The sequence below is a fragment of the Callionymus lyra genome, chromosome 5, assembly GCF_982586985.1.
Source record: "Callionymus lyra chromosome 5, fCalLyr1.hap1.1, whole genome shotgun sequence".
Taxonomy (NCBI): domain Eukaryota; kingdom Metazoa; phylum Chordata; class Actinopteri; order Syngnathiformes; family Callionymidae; genus Callionymus; species Callionymus lyra.
Genome location: NC_141822.1, coordinates 17,151,964 through 17,174,392, shown reverse-complemented (window position 1 = coordinate 17,174,392; position 22,429 = coordinate 17,151,964). Strand labels below are relative to the sequence as shown.

The 22,429-nt window shown below is 40.0% G+C and overlaps 1 protein-coding gene across 4 annotated transcripts; it reads right to left on the bottom strand.

The window, feature by feature from the left end:
- Positions 1–1,483: 1,483 nt before the first annotated feature.
- aak1b (AP2 associated kinase 1b) lies at positions 1,484–22,067 on the bottom strand. Of its 4 annotated transcripts, none has more exons than XM_087791197.1 (20): positions 21,050–22,067; positions 18,514–18,632; positions 17,961–18,069; positions 17,364–17,506; positions 16,840–16,961; positions 16,674–16,755; positions 16,340–16,472; positions 16,130–16,233; positions 15,897–15,979; positions 14,799–14,959; positions 14,408–14,529; positions 12,870–13,184; positions 11,600–11,700; positions 11,342–11,517; positions 8,796–8,882; positions 8,389–8,484; positions 8,157–8,264; positions 7,365–7,505; positions 7,055–7,162; positions 1,484–2,943 (listed from the first exon to the last, which is right to left on the bottom strand). In XM_087791197.1, exons 1-20 carry the CDS (start codon positions 21,216–21,218, stop codon positions 2,339–2,341), a joined length of 3,084 nt encoding a protein of 1,027 aa, XP_087647323.1. In that variant the 5' UTR covers positions 21,219–22,067; the 3' UTR covers positions 1,484–2,338. The 4 variants fall into 4 exon arrangements, with proteins under 4 accessions (XP_087647323.1, XP_087647325.1, XP_087647324.1 ...); XM_087791199.1 differs by having other exon boundaries at positions 8,389–8,481; XM_087791198.1 differs by having other exon boundaries at positions 11,342–11,514.
- Positions 22,068–22,429: the final 362 nt, after the last annotated feature.

Genomic DNA, 22,429 nt, shown 5'->3' with positions numbered 1-22,429 from the left:
CAATAGTTAAAGCTCTGAGTGACATCAGTGATTGTAAAAAGAAATATCAGGTTAGTTTAAACATCACAAAATGTGTCTGACGTTTGTGGCGTCCACAGTTTCCACTATTATTTTCTAGATCTCAAGATCCATCTTTCTCCTCAAGTCACCATGAAACCCCTGATATCCTGGAGATGACCTGGCTCCCTCAGACTTTTTCCACGTCTCTTTCTAGTCCCCGGGAATAAATCTGGTGTCACATGATATTGTGCGTCTCCTGGAATCCAAACAAGTATTATCTTTCACATTTTTCTCCCGGAGAAGAGGCTGACTCGTGCTTTCGGGGAAACTTGACGGGTCGACGGAGATTTACTGGTTCTTGTTAATTCCGTTTTCCATTTTATCCTCAACGATTTGTTATCAGCCTTTTTCAAGAGTCTCCATCAAAGGCTACAAAACCTGAAACACATGTTTCCATGATAGGAGCGACCTCAAGTTTGGGACATAGTTTTCCTCAGTGGAACAACAACACAATCCTGCATGGTTCGTTTGTGTGTGCTGTACAAGTGAACTATAGAAGTAAGTAAGTAGTAAGTAAGTAAGTTTTTATTTGTATAGCGCTTTTCCAGACCAGGGTCACAAAGCGCTTAAACAATCAAAACAATATTCAATAAAGTATATACTTTAAAGGTCAAGATAAAACTTATAACACAACAGGAGTTCCTGAAAATCAAGGAAAAGATGTTTCTTAAAGAATATAATCAAAAATATACTTTTATTTAATGATGTAATTGTATTAAACAAAGTCATATTATATTATCTATCAATCTACACTCATGATGATAGTTTTGTGTGTCTTAGGTTCATCTTAGAGACTCACAAACCGCTCGACAAAACTACAGACAATGTCATTTAATGTAACAACTACTGAACTTTATTGAAATTTACTGAAATTTATTTAAAGTATGTACTTTTTTTGAGTATTGTTTTGATTGTTTAAGCGCTTTGTGACCCTGGTCTTGAAAAGCGCTATATAAATAAATATTACTTACTTACTTTGAGTGAAAGATTTTAGTGCACGTCGATCAGGTCAAGCACACGTTTTCTACTCACCCTCAAGTCGACCGAGGATCATTTTCAGAGTAATCTGTTCACATTAAAGCACATACATGATATTAAAAAAACGTTCTAACGAAGAACACGTTTGCTAGTTTAGCCGTTAGCGCCGCGGCCTCCAAGCAAGAGCTCCATCTACTGACCTTAAAACATACAGAGGTTAATTGAAGATCACATGCCGTCAAACAAAGTCCCAAAAACCAATTCGTTTTATGTGTCCTGCAAGAGATTTTAACACATGTTAAACAATAGTTTAATACTTACAGACGGTTATTAGACTCAGGACAACATACTTCAACTGGACGTCTTTCAGAAACCGATATAAACCGAGAGATGAGAGGAAGTTTGATGAAAAGTAGTAAAAAAAAGAAGTAAACTAAATGACATGTACCATTGTAAAGTGATTTATTTATAAAAAAGATTCATACATATACTTGCAAAACAACAACGACATTGATATATTTGGGGTTACAGATCAAGTATTAGCAGTGGAAGTGACATCAAAGTCGCCTCAGATGAGATTTGGCATCAATCGTTTCCCTGCTGCTCCTCCAGCACCACAGATCACTCCGACACTGACTCACGATACGTTTCATTCAAAAGACAGTCGCACCAAACAACTTTCTAGACGAGAAAGATTTCCCTAAAGTCGGAAGAGCTTGAAGATAACAATTCCTCTTTTTTATATGTAAAACCGCGTTAAGATATTAATGTCAGTATCATTCAGTTCTGGTTAAGATCTTTATTGACCTCGTGGGAAAATCAGAGGTTAATGAGTTAGACCTCGGACAGCAGTGTGGTGCACCACAGGGGTCTGATTTAGCCCCTTTTTTAATTTCCATCACTATCTCCAACTAAGTTCGATCTTATCTTTAGAACATATGATTCAGTCGGATGGTTAATTGATAAGTATTGCTTATTAGCATCCGTTGGCTACGATGTGAACATCTTAAGACACAGGTGACATTCGTCGTACAGGTATAGAGAATATTGTGTGTTTATGCGACGCCCTCTACAAGCTTCTTGACGCCCCATTCGATCCAATCCAGGCCCCAAAAGTTCTGGAGCTGATGGCCTTGGGAGTGCATCTCACCTCTGGAGTGTCGGCGCAGACCACGTCAGTCATCTACGGCGTCTAAAGTGCGGAGCTGTTCAGGCGGCGAGCGAGTCAACGACTGAGGTAGAAGATCAGATGTTTTGGTTACATTAACACCGCAGCATTGATACGAGGTGCGACATCCAGTCATGGCTTCTGTTGAGAGCTTCTGGGATGAAAAGGCGCAGCGGTGAACGGGTCATCCGGACCCCGGCCCGCGATGCTCCAGGAGTGCAACGGCCCGACGGCCACCGAACCCACAGCCGCCTGCCGACCCACCCTGGAGACGACCCGGTGGACCGCCACCGGCTGCTGCGGCAGAGGAACCTCCACCCCCGGGGTTCCACGTGGACGAGAAGCCGGGAGATGTTTGCCAGTTGGCATCTGCTCCACGGCACGCTCATACCTGTGTCTGTTTGTGTGAACAGCTTTGCCGGTTTCCTGTCTCTTTCCAAATGGAGCCTGCAGGAAAACATCGGGGCTCTCGGGAGGCTTCGGCACAACAGAACCAGAGCCGGTCTCTTTCAGTGGAGTTCTGAAGGGAGCCAGCTGGAACACATCAGAGGCGGGCGGACCGTCGGGGGGACGGAGGTGCGAGACCCGCCGCAGGTCGCCCGCTACTTGTTGTGGAACAACTTCATCGGCTGGAAACGTTTGTTTACCAGAATCGTTCACGTTCGGCGTCTCCACACTGAAGAGCGCCGAGTCCACGTCGGGTCCTAGTGTGTTGCTGCTGAGCGCCCCCTGCAGGTCTGGGTTTGTAAGAGAGGGAACAAAAGGTCAAAGAACAAGATCATGGGTAAGAGAAGTAGCTTCTTTTTCTTTATATAATCCTGTTTCTGACTCATGACTTTATTTTTCACTTTTTTTTTAACTTTTACTTGTTTTCTTTAAATATATACGATATAAGTAAGTAAGCAAGTAATTTTTATTTGTATAGCGCTTTTCCAGACCAGGGTCACAAAGCACTTAAACAATCAAAACAATATTCATTAAAGTATATACTTTAAAGATCAAGATAATACTGAGAACAACACAGGAGTTCCAGAAAATCAAGGAAAAGCCTGAACAAATAAAAACGTCTTAAGGTGTTTCTTGAAGGAGTCATCAAAGACAACATTTAGTTAAGTTTATTTACAATTATCATTTACATTGTTGCCCCCGTTAATTTTTTTTTCGAGTATTCAAATTTTTTTATTACCGAGATTAAGGTTTACGTTAAAAGATAAAACCCCTTCATCTTTTGATCATTTTGGCCGAATTTAGCATTGTCGTTGAGTGGCCACCAGGGGGAGCCATAGTTGTCACTGCTTTATTCTAGGATGGACATTTATTACACTTTCCTAGTGTAAATTAATTAAAAAAAATGTCCACATTTGTCTCATGTTACATGCAAAAGTTTGGAATATTTCCATTCAGCTACGAAATTTACTTGATTTATTTACAACACAAATACTTGTCATACATCTTCTAAATTAAGCAATTTAATAACATATTAAAACGTTGAAAGTATTTTTTAAACATTACTACCAACTGCCACAATATAATTTTATAAAAATATACTAAACCAAATGCACATGTCTGCACGTTTACATAATTTGGAAGAACATTCGTGTGGCTATGTAAAGCTATCAGCATTTAATTTGTCCAGTTATCCATCAGGTATTATGTGTTTTGACGATGAAAACAAATATATGCAAAACCTCGAATTGAACAAACCCCTGATAGAGTGGAAACAACTTATATTTATTTAAATATTTGGTGTTTATTATCCATCTTTCTATCCATTTTATTTCCATTTTGACTGGTTTCTAAATCTAATGTTCTTTGTATTGAGGAGTTGAACCGCACCTGTTCCTTCCACACATGAAACTCTGAGGTGTTTCAGTTGTTGGACACTTTATTGTAATATAGAGTTGACACTGAGACAGGGGAGCAGTACACCGACGCGCGTCCACCTCTGAGCGAGGCGGACTTTGCTTGTACTACCTGAGAGAATTTTCGGGGGGGTGGGGTGGGAGGGGCCTGTGCTTTCAGAAGACTTTTTAATGACAACGATACCGTCGCCACGTCTGCAGCAAACAACACAAATAGGCTACTGTAGCACAATTCCAACACCTCTGACTCCAAACATACACTCGTTTAAACACCACGTACCAACACACGCACACACACACACACACGGAACATTCAACAACACTGCCATGCTTCTTTTTGATATGATCACTTATATCAGCAAAACTAAACGATGCAGCACATCTTCAGAAAAAAGGGTTCTAGTCGCGCAGTGACAGAGAGAAACAGGACTCGGACCCAACATCTTCCCGGCGATAAAAATATAATCCTTCTTCAGTCCGTGTAAACATAAACGTTCCTCGTTGCAAAGGAGGAGAGGGACAGACAGATACACATCGAAATGATGGAGGAACAGAAGATCCCAGCGCACACTTTTCACAAGAGAAATTAAAGATCTATATTTTCTGTCGATAATTCTTTAGTGGCTATGGCATTAAGAATCATATATATTTATCATTATAACAGACTGATATTTTATTCTTACATTCATTCTCTAACACTCTATTAACACATATTGTCTTCAATACACACATATATATACATATACATAAACATATACCTTTATATGTATATATATATTCATCTGAATAAAGCATTTATTTTTACCAAGTTAAGCTTTATGACAGAAATATTTACATTATACATAGGGTCAATTAACATCTTTATAAGCGAACAGGACTGTGATGGATATTTACAGAAAGAAGGAGTAAACATGACAGGAATGTTGGTAAGACTCGTAATGAAGTGATGCAGTTTATAGATTTATATATATATAAAAAAAGATAAGCAAATAAAAACCTATTAGACTGTGAGTGTCACAAATATCCTGGATAGCCAGAGCGACTATTAGCTACAATATGTTCGGCAATTTTATTCATCTATATTTGACCTTTGCACATTCCTGAGGCATAAATCAAAACGATGGATGGTCCAACGTCAACAAAACTTTTTTTTTTTTTTTTTTTCATTTCGCTCAAATAGTTTCATGGGCGTGGTCCAGTAAATTCACAGGTATTTAATGGCACCTCAACATTAGACTTCTCTCTAGTTCACAGTTATATTGGGAGAGTGATCAATTTCAATGTACAAGATTTTAATATCCTCTCATGGCTGTTTACATGCTCTATTGTCCTTAGCAGCGGAACTCAAAATCTAAGGTAACATTTCTGCTACTGTGCAAATCAGCCAATGACATTTAAGATAGAATTTTAAGATATTTTCCCCTTTTCTTTTTTTTTTTGTTGTTGTTGTTGTTGTTGCATATTCTCTCTGGGAATTTGTAGAAGTCCAACTGATAAACTGAAAAGCAAGCTAACATATGCAATAGATATGATATGAGGAATGATAAAGATTCAATGTTGCAACATTTGATATATACGAGGCGTTGGCACCACAGAGAAGCTGAAGCTGCAAGTCACAGACATGTGCTGAAGAGTGTGGCGAACAAAGACAGTTCATCATGACTTAATGTCGAATCACTTGAAAATATCTCGACTGTGCCTCCGTTCGCAGGGTTTCGTAAGGACGGCGACACCACTGACAAATATTAACCCGACGAATGATATCGTAGCATCTCACGGCGAACTTCAATGAACACTTCCTGCAGGTCGCGAGGGACAATGGAGGCCTCATGCGAGGGTAAGAAGTCGACCAGTAGTTGCAGTAAAGCGAGTGTAGCACATGCTGGTTCACTTGCAGCAGATCAGCTACTGCACCACCGCAGTTACAGGTGGCGGTTCCATATCTTTGACTGGTTATTGGTGGAATAGCAGGCGGATTCTCTGGCTCAGTGTGACGTCACATTATTGCTTTTATCCATTTGTCCAACTAATTAGTATAAAACAGACGCGAGGGGCCCCCACACCTCTTTCTATCTCCACTCCATCCATCTATCACTGGCTTCCCACCGCTGTGGGATCCTCAGATCACGCTGTATATTGAGCAGCGGACAGAACAGATGGACTTCGCCCCGCGTGTGAGTGCGCCCTCAGTCTAAGCCAGTAAGTAGATGCTGTATTTTAGTCAGACTTGAAGATGTGCAAATAAATCAGGGATTCCAAAAAGAGGGCTAACGACAACAGTTTCACTTGTGCACGATAACTACAACCACTTATTACTATGCCTATTGTACATGACGACGAGGGTCTTCTATTGTCTTCTAAGTTCACAGAAATGCAACATTGTTTTTTTTAAGAATAATCTGCAGAGAGGATGACGTGATGATGAGAAAGAGGTTATGAGAAGTTGAGAGAAGACAGGCTATTAGAGATAGAAGATGCCGTTAGTGAGGCGGGCGATGAAGCGAGTAGAGGGGGGGGGGGGAAGAAGACACGTCTACTGGAGGGACGAGACTCGAGTCAACAGCCAGTGGGTGCAGGAGCGTTAGGTCGTGGTTATCGCTAGTCTACGGTCCGGCTTCTAGAGGAGCGGGCCTACAAGTCGATGAGCTGGTCCACCAGCATCAGGGAGCGAGTCAAGCTGGGCAGGCTGGATTCAGAGCCGCCACTGTTACTGCGAGAGTGGCCACCTGAAACTGGCCGGAGAGAAAAAAGGGGAGGAAGAGGAAGAGGAGGGGAGGAGACAAACAGAGGCAGAGGAGGGGAGGAGAAGCAGGGGAGCAGAAGCAAACACAGCAGTTTAGAAGGAGGTAAACAGTCGAGGGGGGGAGGAGAGAAAAGGCCCCTCGGTTACTTAGTGTGAAGTGTGTGCAGCATTTTGTGTTATTGGTGAGTTCAGCTGATTCACATGCGTATCAAATTAAATCACTCGATCACTGCTGACACCTACCTTGAGAGTTCTTTCGTCCAGTCACTGGGATGGGATCGAATTCATCCTCTGGGGTTTCCTCGGTAGCTTGTTGTTGGGATTCATAGTCGGAGATAAGGAGGGAGGAGTCTACATGGGACAAAAAATCAAAGTTAAATCACAATATGATACGATGATCATCCAACAAAGGGTTATCGCAGCTTTGATTAAATCCAAGACTTTTAAGACCTTTTGAAATTAAATTAAAGAGCAACTTAACCAACTGAAGTAAAATGTTGAATTCCTTGCACAAATATATAAACCATAAAGTGCTGAAGATTCGCTACATAACCTGCTACAGGCTGTGCAGAGTCCCTCGTCTCCAGCAGACTGAGGTCGTCCAGCGCAGCCGACGTTTGGCCGGCGGGGGCTGACGGAACCGCCGACCCAGAGATGAGCGAGTCCAGGAGAGAGTCCTCCCCGGTGAGAGAGTCTGGTCAGGGAAGAAGAACAAGTTAGAAAGGTGAACAGTGAATTGCAGTGAATGAAAGCTTCACCTTGAGTTTTTCCCACACATAATAACTTAACTCTTCAATTACACTACAAGTGGTATCCATAGCGACTGAAGCAGAGGGGATGGAAATGGCTCAGGGAAAAGTTTGAACTACTCATCACACTGAACAGAGATAAAGTCATAACTAAGACAGCAGGGACGTTCAATTCACATTCCTTAAGGGCCACATTATCACATCGAAAGACTAAATAAAAAAGATTTAAAAAAATTAGTAACAATAAAAAAAGCAATAAGTTGAAGTAGATCAATTAATTTAAAGCTTCACAGGGTCACAGTTTTATATTAAAGTGTTAAATATATGTTTTACAATTACTGGGCCTTTTTGTTTCTAAATAATTAATAAAACAACTGAATTTCATGTTTTATTATGACCGTTAATAGCTGAGGGGAAAAGGGAATCAAAGTGTAGGAAAAATAAATGTCCTTGTGAAATCAAGTTAGTGTTATAAATGACAATAAATATTTTTTTAATGAATGAATGCATTTTTTTTATTTTGCACTTTGTCCCGGTCTGTCCTTAATCCTCAGTCCTAATTTCCAGAAAACCTAACACTAATTATTGGTGAGCACCTTTGACAGAATCCTCCACTGATCCGCCAAATGGATCCGACAGCGACAGCAGGTCAGGAAGCATCAGTGAAGACACGTCCGGGGATTTCAGTCCCTCAATCAACTTCTCTGAAGGAGCAGAAGATCCATGTTACAAACACATTAGTAAAGAAGATCAATACACGATTTTCTTCAATTATTCTGATGTCAGATCTGATGAATTGAGCTGATGTGGCGACAAAAGAAAGTTCACCTGGAGCATTAGAGAGGTCCAGAGTGTGGAAGGGATCAGGAACAGCCAACATTGATGCTCCGGAATCCAAATCCTGATTTCCTAAAGCTCTTTCTTCTAGTAAACATGTAAAAAAAAAATAACATAAAACTTTCAACTCACAACCTTCGTTTACTAAGCCTGTGGAACTATTCATTCACACACATGCCAGCTCATCATCGAGTGCATTAAGATGTTTACTCCTGGGCTTGACATTAGAGGAGAGGAAGGTTTCACTGCATTATCTAACATGAGAGCAGAGCAGAGCCATCAAGTGATGCTAATCTAAAACATATTACAGTAAGTCTGGCTCTGCATTTTAAAGCTCGCACAATAGTATGGAAGTTAAATTATCTTTTTTTTTTTAAAACGGATCAAATTTAACTAACCAGAGGATTGTTGTAAAATGTCAGCAACTGCAGCCTGTAAACCTGGAATGAGTTCTTCACAGGACATCCTGGTATCAGATGATATGTCTGGAAAATCAAAGATTATGTTAGTTAATGTTAATTTGTGTTGAAATACTAGATCAAGTGGCACCTGTTAAATCGAACTTGAAAATTCAGAAAAAACGGTGCCCTTGGACAAATGAAGATCTCCTGAGTCTGAGGAGACTTTGTCGAAAGACTGAGCGTCTCTGGAAGTCTACTAAACTTGAGGTGCACAGACTTCACCTCAGGGATCTGTTGACTTCTTACAATGAGATGGTAGAAACTGCTAGATCTGATTACATCAGAAAACTGGTAGCAGCAAATAGGAAAAACCCCAAAGTTTTGTTTGACACGATTAATTCTCTCGTGTCTCCTGCTCCTCAAATCACGCCGGTCTTCTGTGAAGCTGACAGCAATGCATTGTTGAGATTTTTCATTGACAAAATTAAATTGATCAAAGAGAAAATCTCTCCCCCTTTGTTGGGAACCCCTACTGTCTCTGAGCCCATCTCCTCCTCTTGGTCATCCTTCTCTGCTGTATCTTTGGGTGATATTTCAGCACTAGTGAACAAGATGAAACCCTCCTCTTGCTCAGATGACGTCCTTCCTTGTAGGCTTTTTATCAAAGTATTTGATGTAATTGGCCCCTGGGTTACCAATATGGTGAACCTCTCCCTTTCCACAGGGGTTTTTCCCAATGCATTTAAACATGCCATAGTGGAGCCTCTGCTCAAAAAACCAGGCTTAGACCCAACTGACCTCAGTAATTTCAGACCTATTTCTAAGCTCCCTTTCTTGTCCAAGATCTTGGAGAAGGTGGTGTCCGAGCAGCTGTCTTTGTTCTTGGATCAGAGCGACATCCATGAGAAGTTTCAGTCTGGCTTCCGTAAACATCACTCTACGGAGACAGCTTTATTGAAAGTGTCCAGTGACATCATGATGTCGGCTGACTCTGGTAAATTCACTGTTCTAGTTCTCTTGGATCTGTCGTCAGCCTTTGACACAGTTGATCACCAGATCCTGCTGAGAAGACTAAGGGATGAAGTGGGACTGTCTGGGTCTGTGTTAGAATGGTTCTCATCTTACCTTTCTGGGCGCAGTTTTAGTGTATCTGCCAATCAAATGAGGTCTGAATCGGCAGATCTGTTGTGTGGAGTCCCTCAAGGTTCTGTTCTGGGTCCTTTATTGTTTTTGCTGTACTTGATTCCCCTTGGTAAAATCATTCAGAGATTTCCAGATGTTTCTTATCACATTTTTGCTGATGACATCCAGCTCTACTGCTCTTTTGACCCAACTGAGCCCCAAAGGCTGAACAGCTTAGTCAATTGTTTGCTAGAAATCAAACAATGGCTGAGTGAAAACACTTTACAGCTTAATGTGGACAAAACTGAAACTCTGGTGATTGCTCCTGATGATACGATTCCAGGGTTGAGTCAGTACTTGGGTGACTTAGGTCAGTCTGTCAAACTGAGCCTGAGAAACCTGGGTGTTGTATTTGATAAAGACATGTCTCTTGTTCAACACTGTAGAAAACTGACCAGAAACTGAAAAATCTCTAAACTTAGGAAAATGCTGTCACAACATGATCTGGAGCTTGTAATCCATGCGTTTGTTTCTTCTCGTCTGGACTATTGTAACAGTTTGTTTTCATGTCTTAACAAGAAGGAGCTGTCTCGCCTGCAGTTGATTCAGAACTCTGCAGCGAGAATTCTGACCCGCTCTAGTAGAAGAACTCACATTTCTCCGGTCCTTAAAACTCTTCACTGGCTTCCAGTTTCTTTCAGGATCAACTTTAAAATTCTGGTTCTTACTTTCAGAGCTATTCATGGTCAGGCGCCTCCTTACATCACTGATCTGATCCAGCCTTACACCCCAGCTCGGGCTCTGAGGTCTGTGGATCAGAATCTACTTATGGTTCCACGCACACGGCTCAGGACCAGAGGAGAGAAATCTTTTCAGGCTGTTGCTCCTAAGCTTTGGAACAATCTTCCTCTCTCTTTGCGCTTGATGGAGTCTACTGACTCCTTTAAGAGACATCTTAAGACGTTTCTATTTGTGCAGGCTTTTCCTTGAATTTCTCGAACTCCTGTGTTGTTCTCGGTGTTGTCTTGATCTTTGAAGTATGTACTGTTTTGAGTATTGTTTTGATTGTTAAAGCGCTTTGTGACCCTGGTCTCGAAAAGCGCTATATAAATATATATTACTTACTTACTTACTTACTTAATTCAAATCATCTCAAAGTATTTATTTATATATTCAGTTAGTGTGTGAAGATATTCGACTTCCACGATTCAAATCTGGGAAAATCGTCAAAAAATAAATTGAGCAAAAAAAAGATTCATGATCTAAATAAGATAAATATACTATGTAATATAAAGTTTTAACAAGCATAACAATATAACATATTTAATAAAATAGATTAACACTGAGCGTTTACAGGGGAATCTCGTATCTAATGCATAGTTTAGTGAAGACACTGCTTAAAACTCCTCTACATGATCTACCGTTTGTCTTGTTCTCTTCAGTTCCGGGTTTGTCTGCAGCGAGGTTGGAGAAGTCGTCGTCGTCAAAAGGGTTCCACACAGGCTGAGTCGGGGTGCCGGCTGAAGGAGCTGCTTTGTTTACATCCGGCACTACATCAGGTATCTGGTCTGTGCCGGGAGGAGAAGCAACCGACCTGCTGGGAAGAGGATAAAAATAAGTTTAGACGAGAATAAAAGTAAGATTCATGAAGGTTCAGAACAAAGACAAAATAACAGTACTTGTTCACAGCAGTGTCTCCATTAGCAGCCGCAGCATCACTCGGGGTGCGTGTGTGACTCTTTTGTTGATCTTCAGTCGTCTTTGGAGAAGCAGGAGAGGTCTGAAAGGAATAATGAAGGACACTTTCAGTGTACGACTCTTGACTGAGAGATATTCCTCTCATACGTTTCAATGTACAAAATATTCCATGTAAACAAAACATCTGAAAACACATTTAGTTTAGGTCACTTAATGTTCTAAAGTGATCTTTGATAACTTTATTATGAATTCAAATCAATCTAATCCTTCACATCAATTCATTGTATATTTGTAATTTGTATACAGTCATACACTTTGAAAGCAGTGGCAAATTCTACAATTGTACTAGAAATCGTGTGTATTTCAAACAAGTGGAATTAAACATTGTTCAACTGAAATCAAAATTTTCAACTGTAATCAAACAATTTTTTAACTGTAATCAAACAGTTTTCAGCGAAAATCAAATTTTCAGCTGATCAAGTGTTATATATTATTCCTGCTTCTTATTCATACCTTGAACTGAATATAATATTTACTTTAAACTCAAATTATGGTATTTTGTTTATTTATTATTGAAGTTAAAGAACACTTTGTTCTGTCATGTGAACATTCAAGTGTCCTTTCATTGCAGTACGATAACATAAAACTGTTGTATAAGCTGCAAAATTCACTGCTGCCAGTATTTTGGTTGCCTCACGCATAAAAGATCAAATAAAACCTTATTAAGAAGGAAAGAGTAAACGGCACAGAAGCCTCACAGCATTCATATCATAATGTTCCGATCAAATACATTTATTATTCATTTTAGTACTAGTAAATTATTCTGTTCAAATGTACTTGAGGTTCAAGGCTACAACCACATTCTTAAAATTAAATCAACATTATATCCTTGAGGTGTAGCCAACATATTTGTATAACGAGATGAATGACAACCTGATGAGTCAAAAATTGCCTCAAAAATAACATGAATTTAATCTAGCAAGATAATATCAACTTTGATTCCCAATTCTTGGTTCTTCGATTCCATTCTTGTGTCCATCACTGCACTGCACCACATTGTTTGCTGATACCAACAGTTTTAGCTGACAAAAGCAGAACGAAGAATGCGTGCATTGATCCCATCAAACATTCTAATGATGTAATGCTACTGCCCACTTCTAGGTGCACAAGCACAAATATTCTAGAGCATGGTTTAAATGAAGGAGTGTGAAACACTAAAGTGTAAATGCTTGAATAAATACAGCAACATACCGTTTCAGCTACTTTTCTGCTTATCTCAGAAGCCTGGACTGATGGCTGGCTGCTCTGCTCGGAGGAGGCCTGACCCAGGATAGATTCGCTGGCTGTTTGTTGAGTCACTGCAACCGGCGCCTGTCCCGTCAGCTTACGCCGGGCAGGGCGTGTCGGGGCAGGGCTGGACGGACTCTCTGCTGCCTGCTGAGAGGAGGCGCTGACCGCAGAGGACGGCGGCGTTTGGGTTTGTTGAGGATTGTCCACTTTCGCTGCTGGTGCCACGACGGCTGCCGGGGCGTCTGCTGCAGCTGCAGGTGTTGCTGCCATGACCGGCTGAGATTTCAAGCACATCAGAAAGAACATTTACCGACATGTCATTGTATGTGGCCTGTAAGAGCTTTAAGCACCACTTTTATACTAAATCACAGACAATGCATGTTCAATGTGCCTTTTTTTTTAAAGTGAATACAAAGTATTAATAATTGAAAAAATATATCTGGAAAATACTTTAAAACAAAGATACAAAAACTAAATATTTTGTGGTAAGACAATAAGATTTTAGTTTAAAAAAAACTTAAATAGAGACTTCTAAAGATTCATCAATACTTTAACTGGGCAGGTATTATAACACAATTTACATCTTGGACATAAAGATATACAATACTTTAATTAAGCAAATGTTGCCTGGTATACATTTTAACATGTGCTCCAATAGACACTTCTCATTTAAGAAGATAGTCAACATTTTAGATGTAATGATTGATGTCAATGGTTTTCTGTTCTAGTGTCTCGTGTGAGTGGCTTTACTTCCTTCAATGACTCCATCAAGCATTCAAACTGTCTTCCAGCCTCTTGAACGTCATCTTGCCAACTACAGCTTCAATTCCAGCAGAACTCTTGCCACAGCAGAAACTGGGAACTAAACCGTGTATGACGCGACCTTAACAACAACTGAGAAGAGGAACCGAAATTGTCTTAGTGATACTTTTTTAATCTGAAATTTGGATTTGGTTCTGGGTATTAGTTGAAAGAAAATATTTCCATCATCTTAGAAACAGTGCCAACAGATGTTAAATATAAAAAATATATTTAAAAAACGTTTAAAAGAGACTAGTTTGTTCGTTTAATTAGAGTTTATTTTATGGCAAGCTAATAATAAAGACGGTAATGAGGATTTCAGTTGTTTGACTGGCTGCTGATTGTGTCCGTTGTCTCTATTGTCTGCAGCTCACTGCTGAAAGAAACAACAAAGGGACTGTTTTGTTTCTCTCATGACAAGCAGGAGAATAAACGCCCAGATGACTGATTGACTCTTGGAGGGACAAGATAGAAATGTTGCTTGAATTTAATTCTGTCTAGATTGCGTTATGCCTTTGGTGCCGAGATGAACTTGACAGTTGTTTGTTCAGTGCTTGAAGTGAAGAGAGCAAATGAATCCCTGGAACAAGTGTGTTTTCCTGTCGCTTACTATTCAAAACAAGTCAACGGTTAGAAGAAAGATTGATTCAATATTAAATAAGGTTAAGCATTTCTCTGCCAAATCTCCTCGGCGTTACCTGGCTGAGCGCAGGTGCAGCCTGGCTGGAGTTCTGCTGCGACGGAATGATCGGCACAGCCGCAGGCTGGGCCTTCTGAGACTGAAGCGCTGCAGCTGGCTGAGAGAGACTCAAGCTGACTCCTGCGGGGTGTAGGAAAGAACATTAGTTTGTTGTTATCAAGATATATTTCCTATCAAACATTCAGACGTATTATCCAAAAGAGCTGAAGAAGTGCAGTGAAACTTTTTCAATAATGACCTCAGATGTGTAGATCTTTAGGGTTTTTAGAATCATGTCTTGTTGCTTTATTCATTCTCGCTATATGTAGAAGGATTAGAAGAATCCTTTCTTAACACACGTCCCCATTCATTACCTCCGGTTATGACCATGACGACAAGTGCAGACTTACCGACAGGCTGACTCGCACCACCAGGGATATTGGCTCTCTTGCGAGGGGTCAGAGCAGCAGGCTGGATGGGGAGGATCCCACCAGCTGGTTGTGTATGAACCGCTTTGGGCCTCTGGCGTGGAGTGATGGAGGTTTCAGTGGTGGGTATAGGGTCCGTCAGCCTGGCCCGGCACAACACATTGGATCATGGAAAGAGTTTGATAACATTTAGTTAGTAAAGTGTCAAACTTAGGCAGGGGGTCCTTTGTACATAGTTCAATTGCAAGTTTATGTACAGTATGTTTAAGAGTACATTTGTTCATGTTTCACAACTGTACCAAAGCATCAATCATCAATCAATAAAATTATTCTGAAATGTAGCCTGTCATTTGATGTATTAAACAACTATACACAACATGATTCATGTTTGTATTTGTATTCATTTGTAGATTTGTTTCAGAAATGAAATGGTTGTTTGGCATTTTATCTCAACTTAGGCCAACTTTATTTGACAAAATTGACCATATAAACTATCAATACGCCACATGTGTCAAACTCAAGGCCCAAGCCCACCAAGTCATTTTATGTGGTCCGCTTAGCAGAACAAAATCAAAATAGTTCAATGTCCCCGTTGACCTTTAAAGATATTCAAGTGTTTAAGATGTGATAAAAGCAGATATTATGGACGTCAAAAACTATACAGACTTCCAGTAACAATGAAACTGAGGTTGAAGGAAAGGAACACACAGATAATTAAAATACTCCTCATAATAATATATCGTACTTTAAGCGGTAGTACTAAGGGTTAGGATTATTTTTAGAGTAATCCATGTCTTTTAGGAGTTATAGGCAAAAATGTTTGAGCCATATGACGGTAGCAAACGTCACTTTACTTCATACAAAAAACTTAATACCTCGACATGAGAAGTTATTTGTCTTTTTGGATGCATGAACAAAGAAAAGTGATCATTGTTGGTGACTGTCATATGGAAAAAAATGTGCCTATAACTCCTGTTTAACATCAACAATCATGATCTGCAATTGTTTTCTGTCAGCGACTCAACAACAGTCCTTACATGATTGAGTTCGACTCTCCTGATATAAGCAGTTAGTTCTTACCGTGGCTTTGCCTGATTCTTCTTTGCAGCAGCAGCTTCACTCGCCTTGATGGGTTCCGGGAGTTTAGCAGGAATTGAGGAGTTCTGGGATGACAGAAGCAATAATAAAAGACGGTCACCTAACTTTGTGTTCATCAGCACGATCAGAGACGCTCATGCGTGTTTCTACTGTGTTGCATCACCACTACCAGCAGCAGAGACGAAGACGTGATTTTTATGCCAAATGAGGCTGACCTGGAAATTCTGAACGGGGCAAGTCCGCTGAGCCAGTTTAAACGCAAAGTGGGACACCTGGTAGACGTCTGGTCGTTTGTCTGGATCCGGCTCAAGCATGTATCCTGAAATAGAAACACATGCGGCAGAGATGCCAGTAAACGATGAGAGGCTTTTAAAGGACGGTGCGACACGAGATGATAGAGAGAATAAATATTGGTGGACACTAACGAATGAGGCAGTGGAGATCGTAAGAGTAGCGGGAGTTGTCGGGGATAGTGAAGCTGCCATCGCAAATGGCCACCTGGCTTTCACCGAAGGGGAGAGTGAAGAAGCACAACTTGTACAGCAAACAGCCCAGCGCCTAGAAGTGCCCGAGTCCCATCACACCAAAAACAGTGAAAAGGAAAAGAGACAAACAGGAGAATGGAAGGAGAGAATAAAAGATTTAATCACAATTGAATCATCAGTTGAAAACAAACATTAAAAGATTGAGAAGCTTAACATCTGGATAAAACCAGATTTAAATCAAGGAGCACATGATGAAAGCAGCATCAGCACCTACCCACACATCTGCCTTGGTGGTGATTATCTTGTTGTTGTACAGGTTCACCATCTCCGGGGCTCGATATGATAATGTCGTATACCTAAACGGAAAGAAAATAAATGCCATTATAATGTTGAAATAATAAGTGTGACTGGATATGTTTTGAATCGACAGCAGCACTAACTTTTTGATTTCCTCCTCCACTGCAGCGACACCTTCAGTCTGTGGACTCTGGAACCTGTTGGTGGCGCTGCCGAAGTCACACAACACGTAGTGACCCTTGTCATGCAGCAATATGTTCTCCACCTGGGGACGCAGCACATGGACTTTATTAAGAGATTTATTAAGAGGAAGAAATGATCATGAATCATATTGTAAACACATGATTCAGAATATATATAACCATATTGGCTTAGTTTTGTGATATACATTTGTCTTCCTCTTATTGTTCACTTCCGGTAACAAATATATTCATAATTATAAGAAAAATAAATGAATGAAGCAAAGGGACATTTAGGCTTTTAGTACCGTTACAGTGCACAATCCAATCTGGCAGACACATCCACAATAATGGGACAATGGTAAGACAGTAACAAGAAGATTTATTAAAGAACTAAGAAGGATTTCTTTACAAAGCTAACTCAGACTAACAATTTTGCACATTAATGTGGTTTTTCACTGTCACGCGATCCTGAGCAAATACGTCACCTTTAGGTCTCTGTGGACGATTGGCACCTTACGCTGATGTAGGCGAGAAACAGCATCACACGTGTCACAGAAAATCTGGAGAACCTCTGCCTCAGTGAAGCCGGTCTGCAGTCTTTGATTCATCAAATTAACCACCTGGCCTCCTGTGGGATGTTAAACATGATAGCAGACGCAACATTTGCATTAGAATTGCACTTGGAAATGGGGAATTGTGAAAGGTTTAATAGGCTCAATTTTCATAAAGACGGTAACAGAAAGACAGTTCTTTTCCAAATGAAATTGTTCGATGAAGAAATAAAATAAGCAGCAATGTTGTGCCATTATGTTTACTTTAGATTGTCTTGTAAATAATATTAACGCAAGTCTGGTTACCCCTTTGCTGTGTTGCTATTGATAAAATAAGTATATGAATATAATTAATAAAAGATTGAACAACATTCTCATAGTAAGGAAACCTGACATAATGACCTAAAATCTTCTAAAAGAAATTAATTATTCCTATTATTTATTCATACTTGAGAAGATTGAGTCTGTGTTTACGAGAGACAATTTTGACTTTGGATCGGGTTTGAATGTGTTTTTAAATCCTGTACTCACCCTTGCAGAAGTCCATGAGAATGAAAACCTCCCAGACATCTCTCGACCCCATGGCTGTGATACTGGAGTCGAGGTAGCCGACGATGTTCTTGTGACCAATGAGGTCTTTCTGCAGAACACAGAGACGAGACGGAACTCAAGCATTGATGAAAAGAAAGCTTTTCAGGTTTTATAAAGCTATAAATGTTGTATAATTTTAGATATTCTAGTTTTTAAATATAGTTGGATTCGTTTTTTCTAGTTTGAACTAGAATAAAACTAGTAAATATTAAGCAAGTTGAAGTTTTATTGTATAAAAGTTAAAAAATAAATCTAAAGCAAACTTGCACTAAACTGTGGCAAAAGACAATATTATGAAAATCAATCACGCCTTAACTCAGCTCAAGAGCCAATGTATAAATCCAACAGGATTTAAGACTGATTATTATGTGTATTCAGTAACTTTTACTAAATCAAATATCTTTCCAAGGCCACTTGTTTTGAGGGGACTTCTATGTCCTTTTTAATATTATTTAAAAGAACATTTAGATAATGAAAGGACATTGAAACTTACCATTATCTGAATCTCACACTTGCACACCTGCAGATCGTGCTCATTGTTGACATACATCCTCTTCAGAGCGCAGCGAACGCCTTGATTCGTTTTCACAAGGAACACGATCGCAAAGCCCCCTGTAAGAAGATTGATGTGATTAATGAGAACATATTTAAAACTACAATCTTTTCACTGTCAATTTGTGGATTATGAGTCTTAAAACAATCAAACAGTTGAACATATTACATATACCCATGACATGTACACGAAATTTGGACAGAGAAGAAGTCAAAACAACACTAGTTTGTTGAACTTTTTACGCCACCTGACACAACCTTCGGTAAAAGTTCTTATGTAGAACTGTAGTTTTGCTTGTTAAAGTTTGATTAAATCAACATTTATCCAGACATATAGATGGAGAGAAGGCATGACAATAGATGAAATCCCTGAAATTGACTTCCGAATTCAGCAATCCATTAATTTCTCGGTAACTTTGCAAAAGTAACAGAAACAAAGAACCATATTGTGGGAATGTAAACACCATGAGAAAGCAATTTGGGTTGAACTCTAAGCACTATATAATCCGGAGAACAGCATTACTTTCTCTGCCGATCATGACTTTACATCAACACTAAAGAGCAGGAAAACAGCAAATGGTGACTCCTTTCATGCCCATGCATTAGTCATGTCGTTGCTGCGGGGTTCATATCAAGTCCTACATTGAACAATCACCATCTGGTGCAGCTCTGTCTACATGCTTGTTTTATGTCAGCAGTGAAATAATAAAGGTATATATTCATTGAAAATGTAATTCTAAATGTAGAGTACAGTTGTGTAAACCATCAGTCACCTCTACAATATGACTCAACATTTAGTTTGACTATCAGACTGAAAACAAAATATGATTGTGGCACAAATAATGTCAGCATTAATATCACTTGTTCTGTCCTATTACGAGATTTGTAAATAAACTCACAGATGTATGGTATAATACATTGTATAAGTAGTATTAGTAAAATATAAGTAAAATATAAGTTGTGATGTCTATGTTACATCAGTCCTCTTATATTACAAGAGTGAAATGAGGTTGTATACACAACGGGACCATTAGATTAAGCAAGTTATCTGTTGTTACCTGATTATAAATAAAATGCCTTCTCAAAGAAATGCAGAAGAAAAAAACAGTTTTGGGTACGACAAAGTCATTCCACATCTGAACTTACAAAAGGTATATTATAGGATGTGGAAATGTTTTTTATTCCAGATGACGACAATATTCATAACTAATTTTGTTACAGTTGCCAGCAACGACCCCTTCTAAACAAGAAAGAAAATAAACTAAATAAAAAATACAGATTAGTCCTTTCACCTATCAATGCAAACAGTGCTAAAGAATTATTATAGAAATGACCAATCAGCAAAATTAAACCAAGTATTATACTTTAGATTATTTAATTCAATAAGTGCAATGAACTCCATTAGAATTGCAGATTAAGAAAAAGAGTTTGTGATTTTTTTTCCCCCCGACATAAATCGATTGACAAAAGTTAAGTGCTCTCCAGGGAAATGAGGGGAGAGTGAGCTTCAATACTAAAAAAAAAGTAAAATCATCTTTGTATTAAAGTACTACAATTGAAGAATTGACTTGTTTGCTTTCAGTGGAAACTTTATTCTAGGCATCCAAGATTATGATTCAAATTGTTCCAATTCATATAATAAGAAATATAATGACAGAGAACAGCAGATATAAGTATTGACGCGAATAAAGTCACTGTAAACCATAAAAAAATGGAGGCTGATATGAAAGAAATAGCTGCAAAATAATTAAAAAACATTATATAATTTCAAGGGTATGAGAGCATGTATGAATGGTTGTCTGTCTTTGTGTGTGCCCTGCGACAGACTGGCGTCCTGTCCAGGGTGTCCCCTGCCTCTCTCGCCCTATGACTCTGGGATAGGCTCCAGCCTCCCCGCGACACAGGGATAAAGCGGTTGTCAATGAATGAATGAATATTATTTCATATTAGTAATGGCATTGTTTAAAAAAAACAGTCTTGTCAGTTCAATGTCAACCTTGAGGAATGCTTGTCTGCCTTATACTATGAATATATAACTATACAATTATAATGTTCCAATCCTTAGTTGCACTTATGTAAATAGTTTTAGTGTTGCTATGACTAAATGTATCTGTCAGCTTTTTTAATGTCAAATAGTGACCATATAGAGTTCAAGATCATCTCTTTCTACCCGTCTGCTGTCCAGATCTTGAATATTGTTGAAATAAATGTACTGTATTTGTATTTATTTATTATATGCCATTGGATGGTAATGCATGTCATTCATTCATTCATTCAATCATTCATTGTCTGCCGCTTTATCCCGGGGTCGGGGGTCGCGGGGAAGACTGGAGCCTATCCCAGTATCATAGGGCGAGAGGCAGGGGACACCCTGGACAGGACGCCACCGAAAAATCCTGTGTTTTGTTGACAACGCCGGCCATAGAAGTGTCTTGACTCTGAAAACAAAAGTCAACTGTACGACATCATCATCTCACCTTCAGCGATGGTCTCCTCGACGGTGACCTGGTGTTTACCGACCGTGAAGCTGCGTCCAATGAAATTCCCTCCAGCATGGCTGGACCCAGAGCTTCCTCCTCCTCCTCCTCCACCAGAACCAGGCCCAGAGCTGACCAACTCCCGTCGAGAATCAAAGAACTTCCTCATGATGATGTCGAGATAAGAGGAGGGAGGGGGGGTCAGTCAGTAGTCGTGGCTCCTCAAGACGAGGATGACACTTTTTTTTTTACTGGTCCACTGGAAATATGAGCCAAAAGTTCCTCGTATCGAGTCTATTCACAGGAAACACGCAACGCTGCTCGTGTCACTGATGGTGACCGAAAAAGAAAAAAATCCCATTCACTGACCAACACGACGGTTGTAGCTTGAGCCGCTGCGACTGTTATGTAAGGGGATGACTCTGGAGCATCTCCGGGCAATAAAGTGTCTCCTCGGCTACCCATGCAGCTGCTCGACCGAGGAGGAGGATGATGGGGATGATGTTAGCAACATGATCGCCATCGCTTGCCCAGGCTAGCTCCGTGCTAGCTACTTACGCTACTATGACATTTCGTGTAAGGTTACCCAGGTTATCCTGCGAAGATAACGGCTGCGAGCTCGACGTCCTCTGCGGGCGTGTAATGGCGGTGAAGCGGGTCCATGCTCAGGCGGACGAGCGACGCGTTTGGTGCCTCATCGCTCGTTTCATCGAAGCCAACTTGGGATGAAAACTAAATGGGTTTTTTTTTTCTCTCTCTCTCTCTCTTCGTAAGCTAGCGCTGTCGCAATGAGACCCGTCGCGTTCTGGACACGGCTCGTGCTCGACGAGGAGGGCTCTGGTTCTACGGTTGAGGATTTTTTAGCGTCTATTAAAAAAACATTAGACAGCGTTTTTTTTTTTTTAGTCCAGCAGCGTAATCCCTGCAACCACAGCAGTCTCCGGCTGCCAGAGATATCGCAACATCCGAGCTGTTGCTGTTGATGATGGCGCAGAGAGAATTGTGGGGAATGTAGTTTCGAGCGGAGATGCCGCCGCCCCCCCTCCCCTTCGAGGATGTGGTCGTCACACGTGATGCGTTCAAGTTCAGTCCGTCCTAAACGAAACGAACCCGATGATGAAAAGCGATTTCATTAAACACAACATTTTTCTTTAAATAATCATTTCTTTTTATATATATAACTTGAAATAGTTAGTTACATAATATAAATAAATTAAATAGTTAACGTACATTAAGGTATTTAAGTCGACAAAAACACTACGTTTACATCTGTGCTTTTTGTAAGACAACCATGTTTAACTCACTTGTACAAAACGGTTCGTGTGTCTCATAACACTGTGTTTTACGACCGAGAATTCGAGCCGCGAACGTCTCATGGCT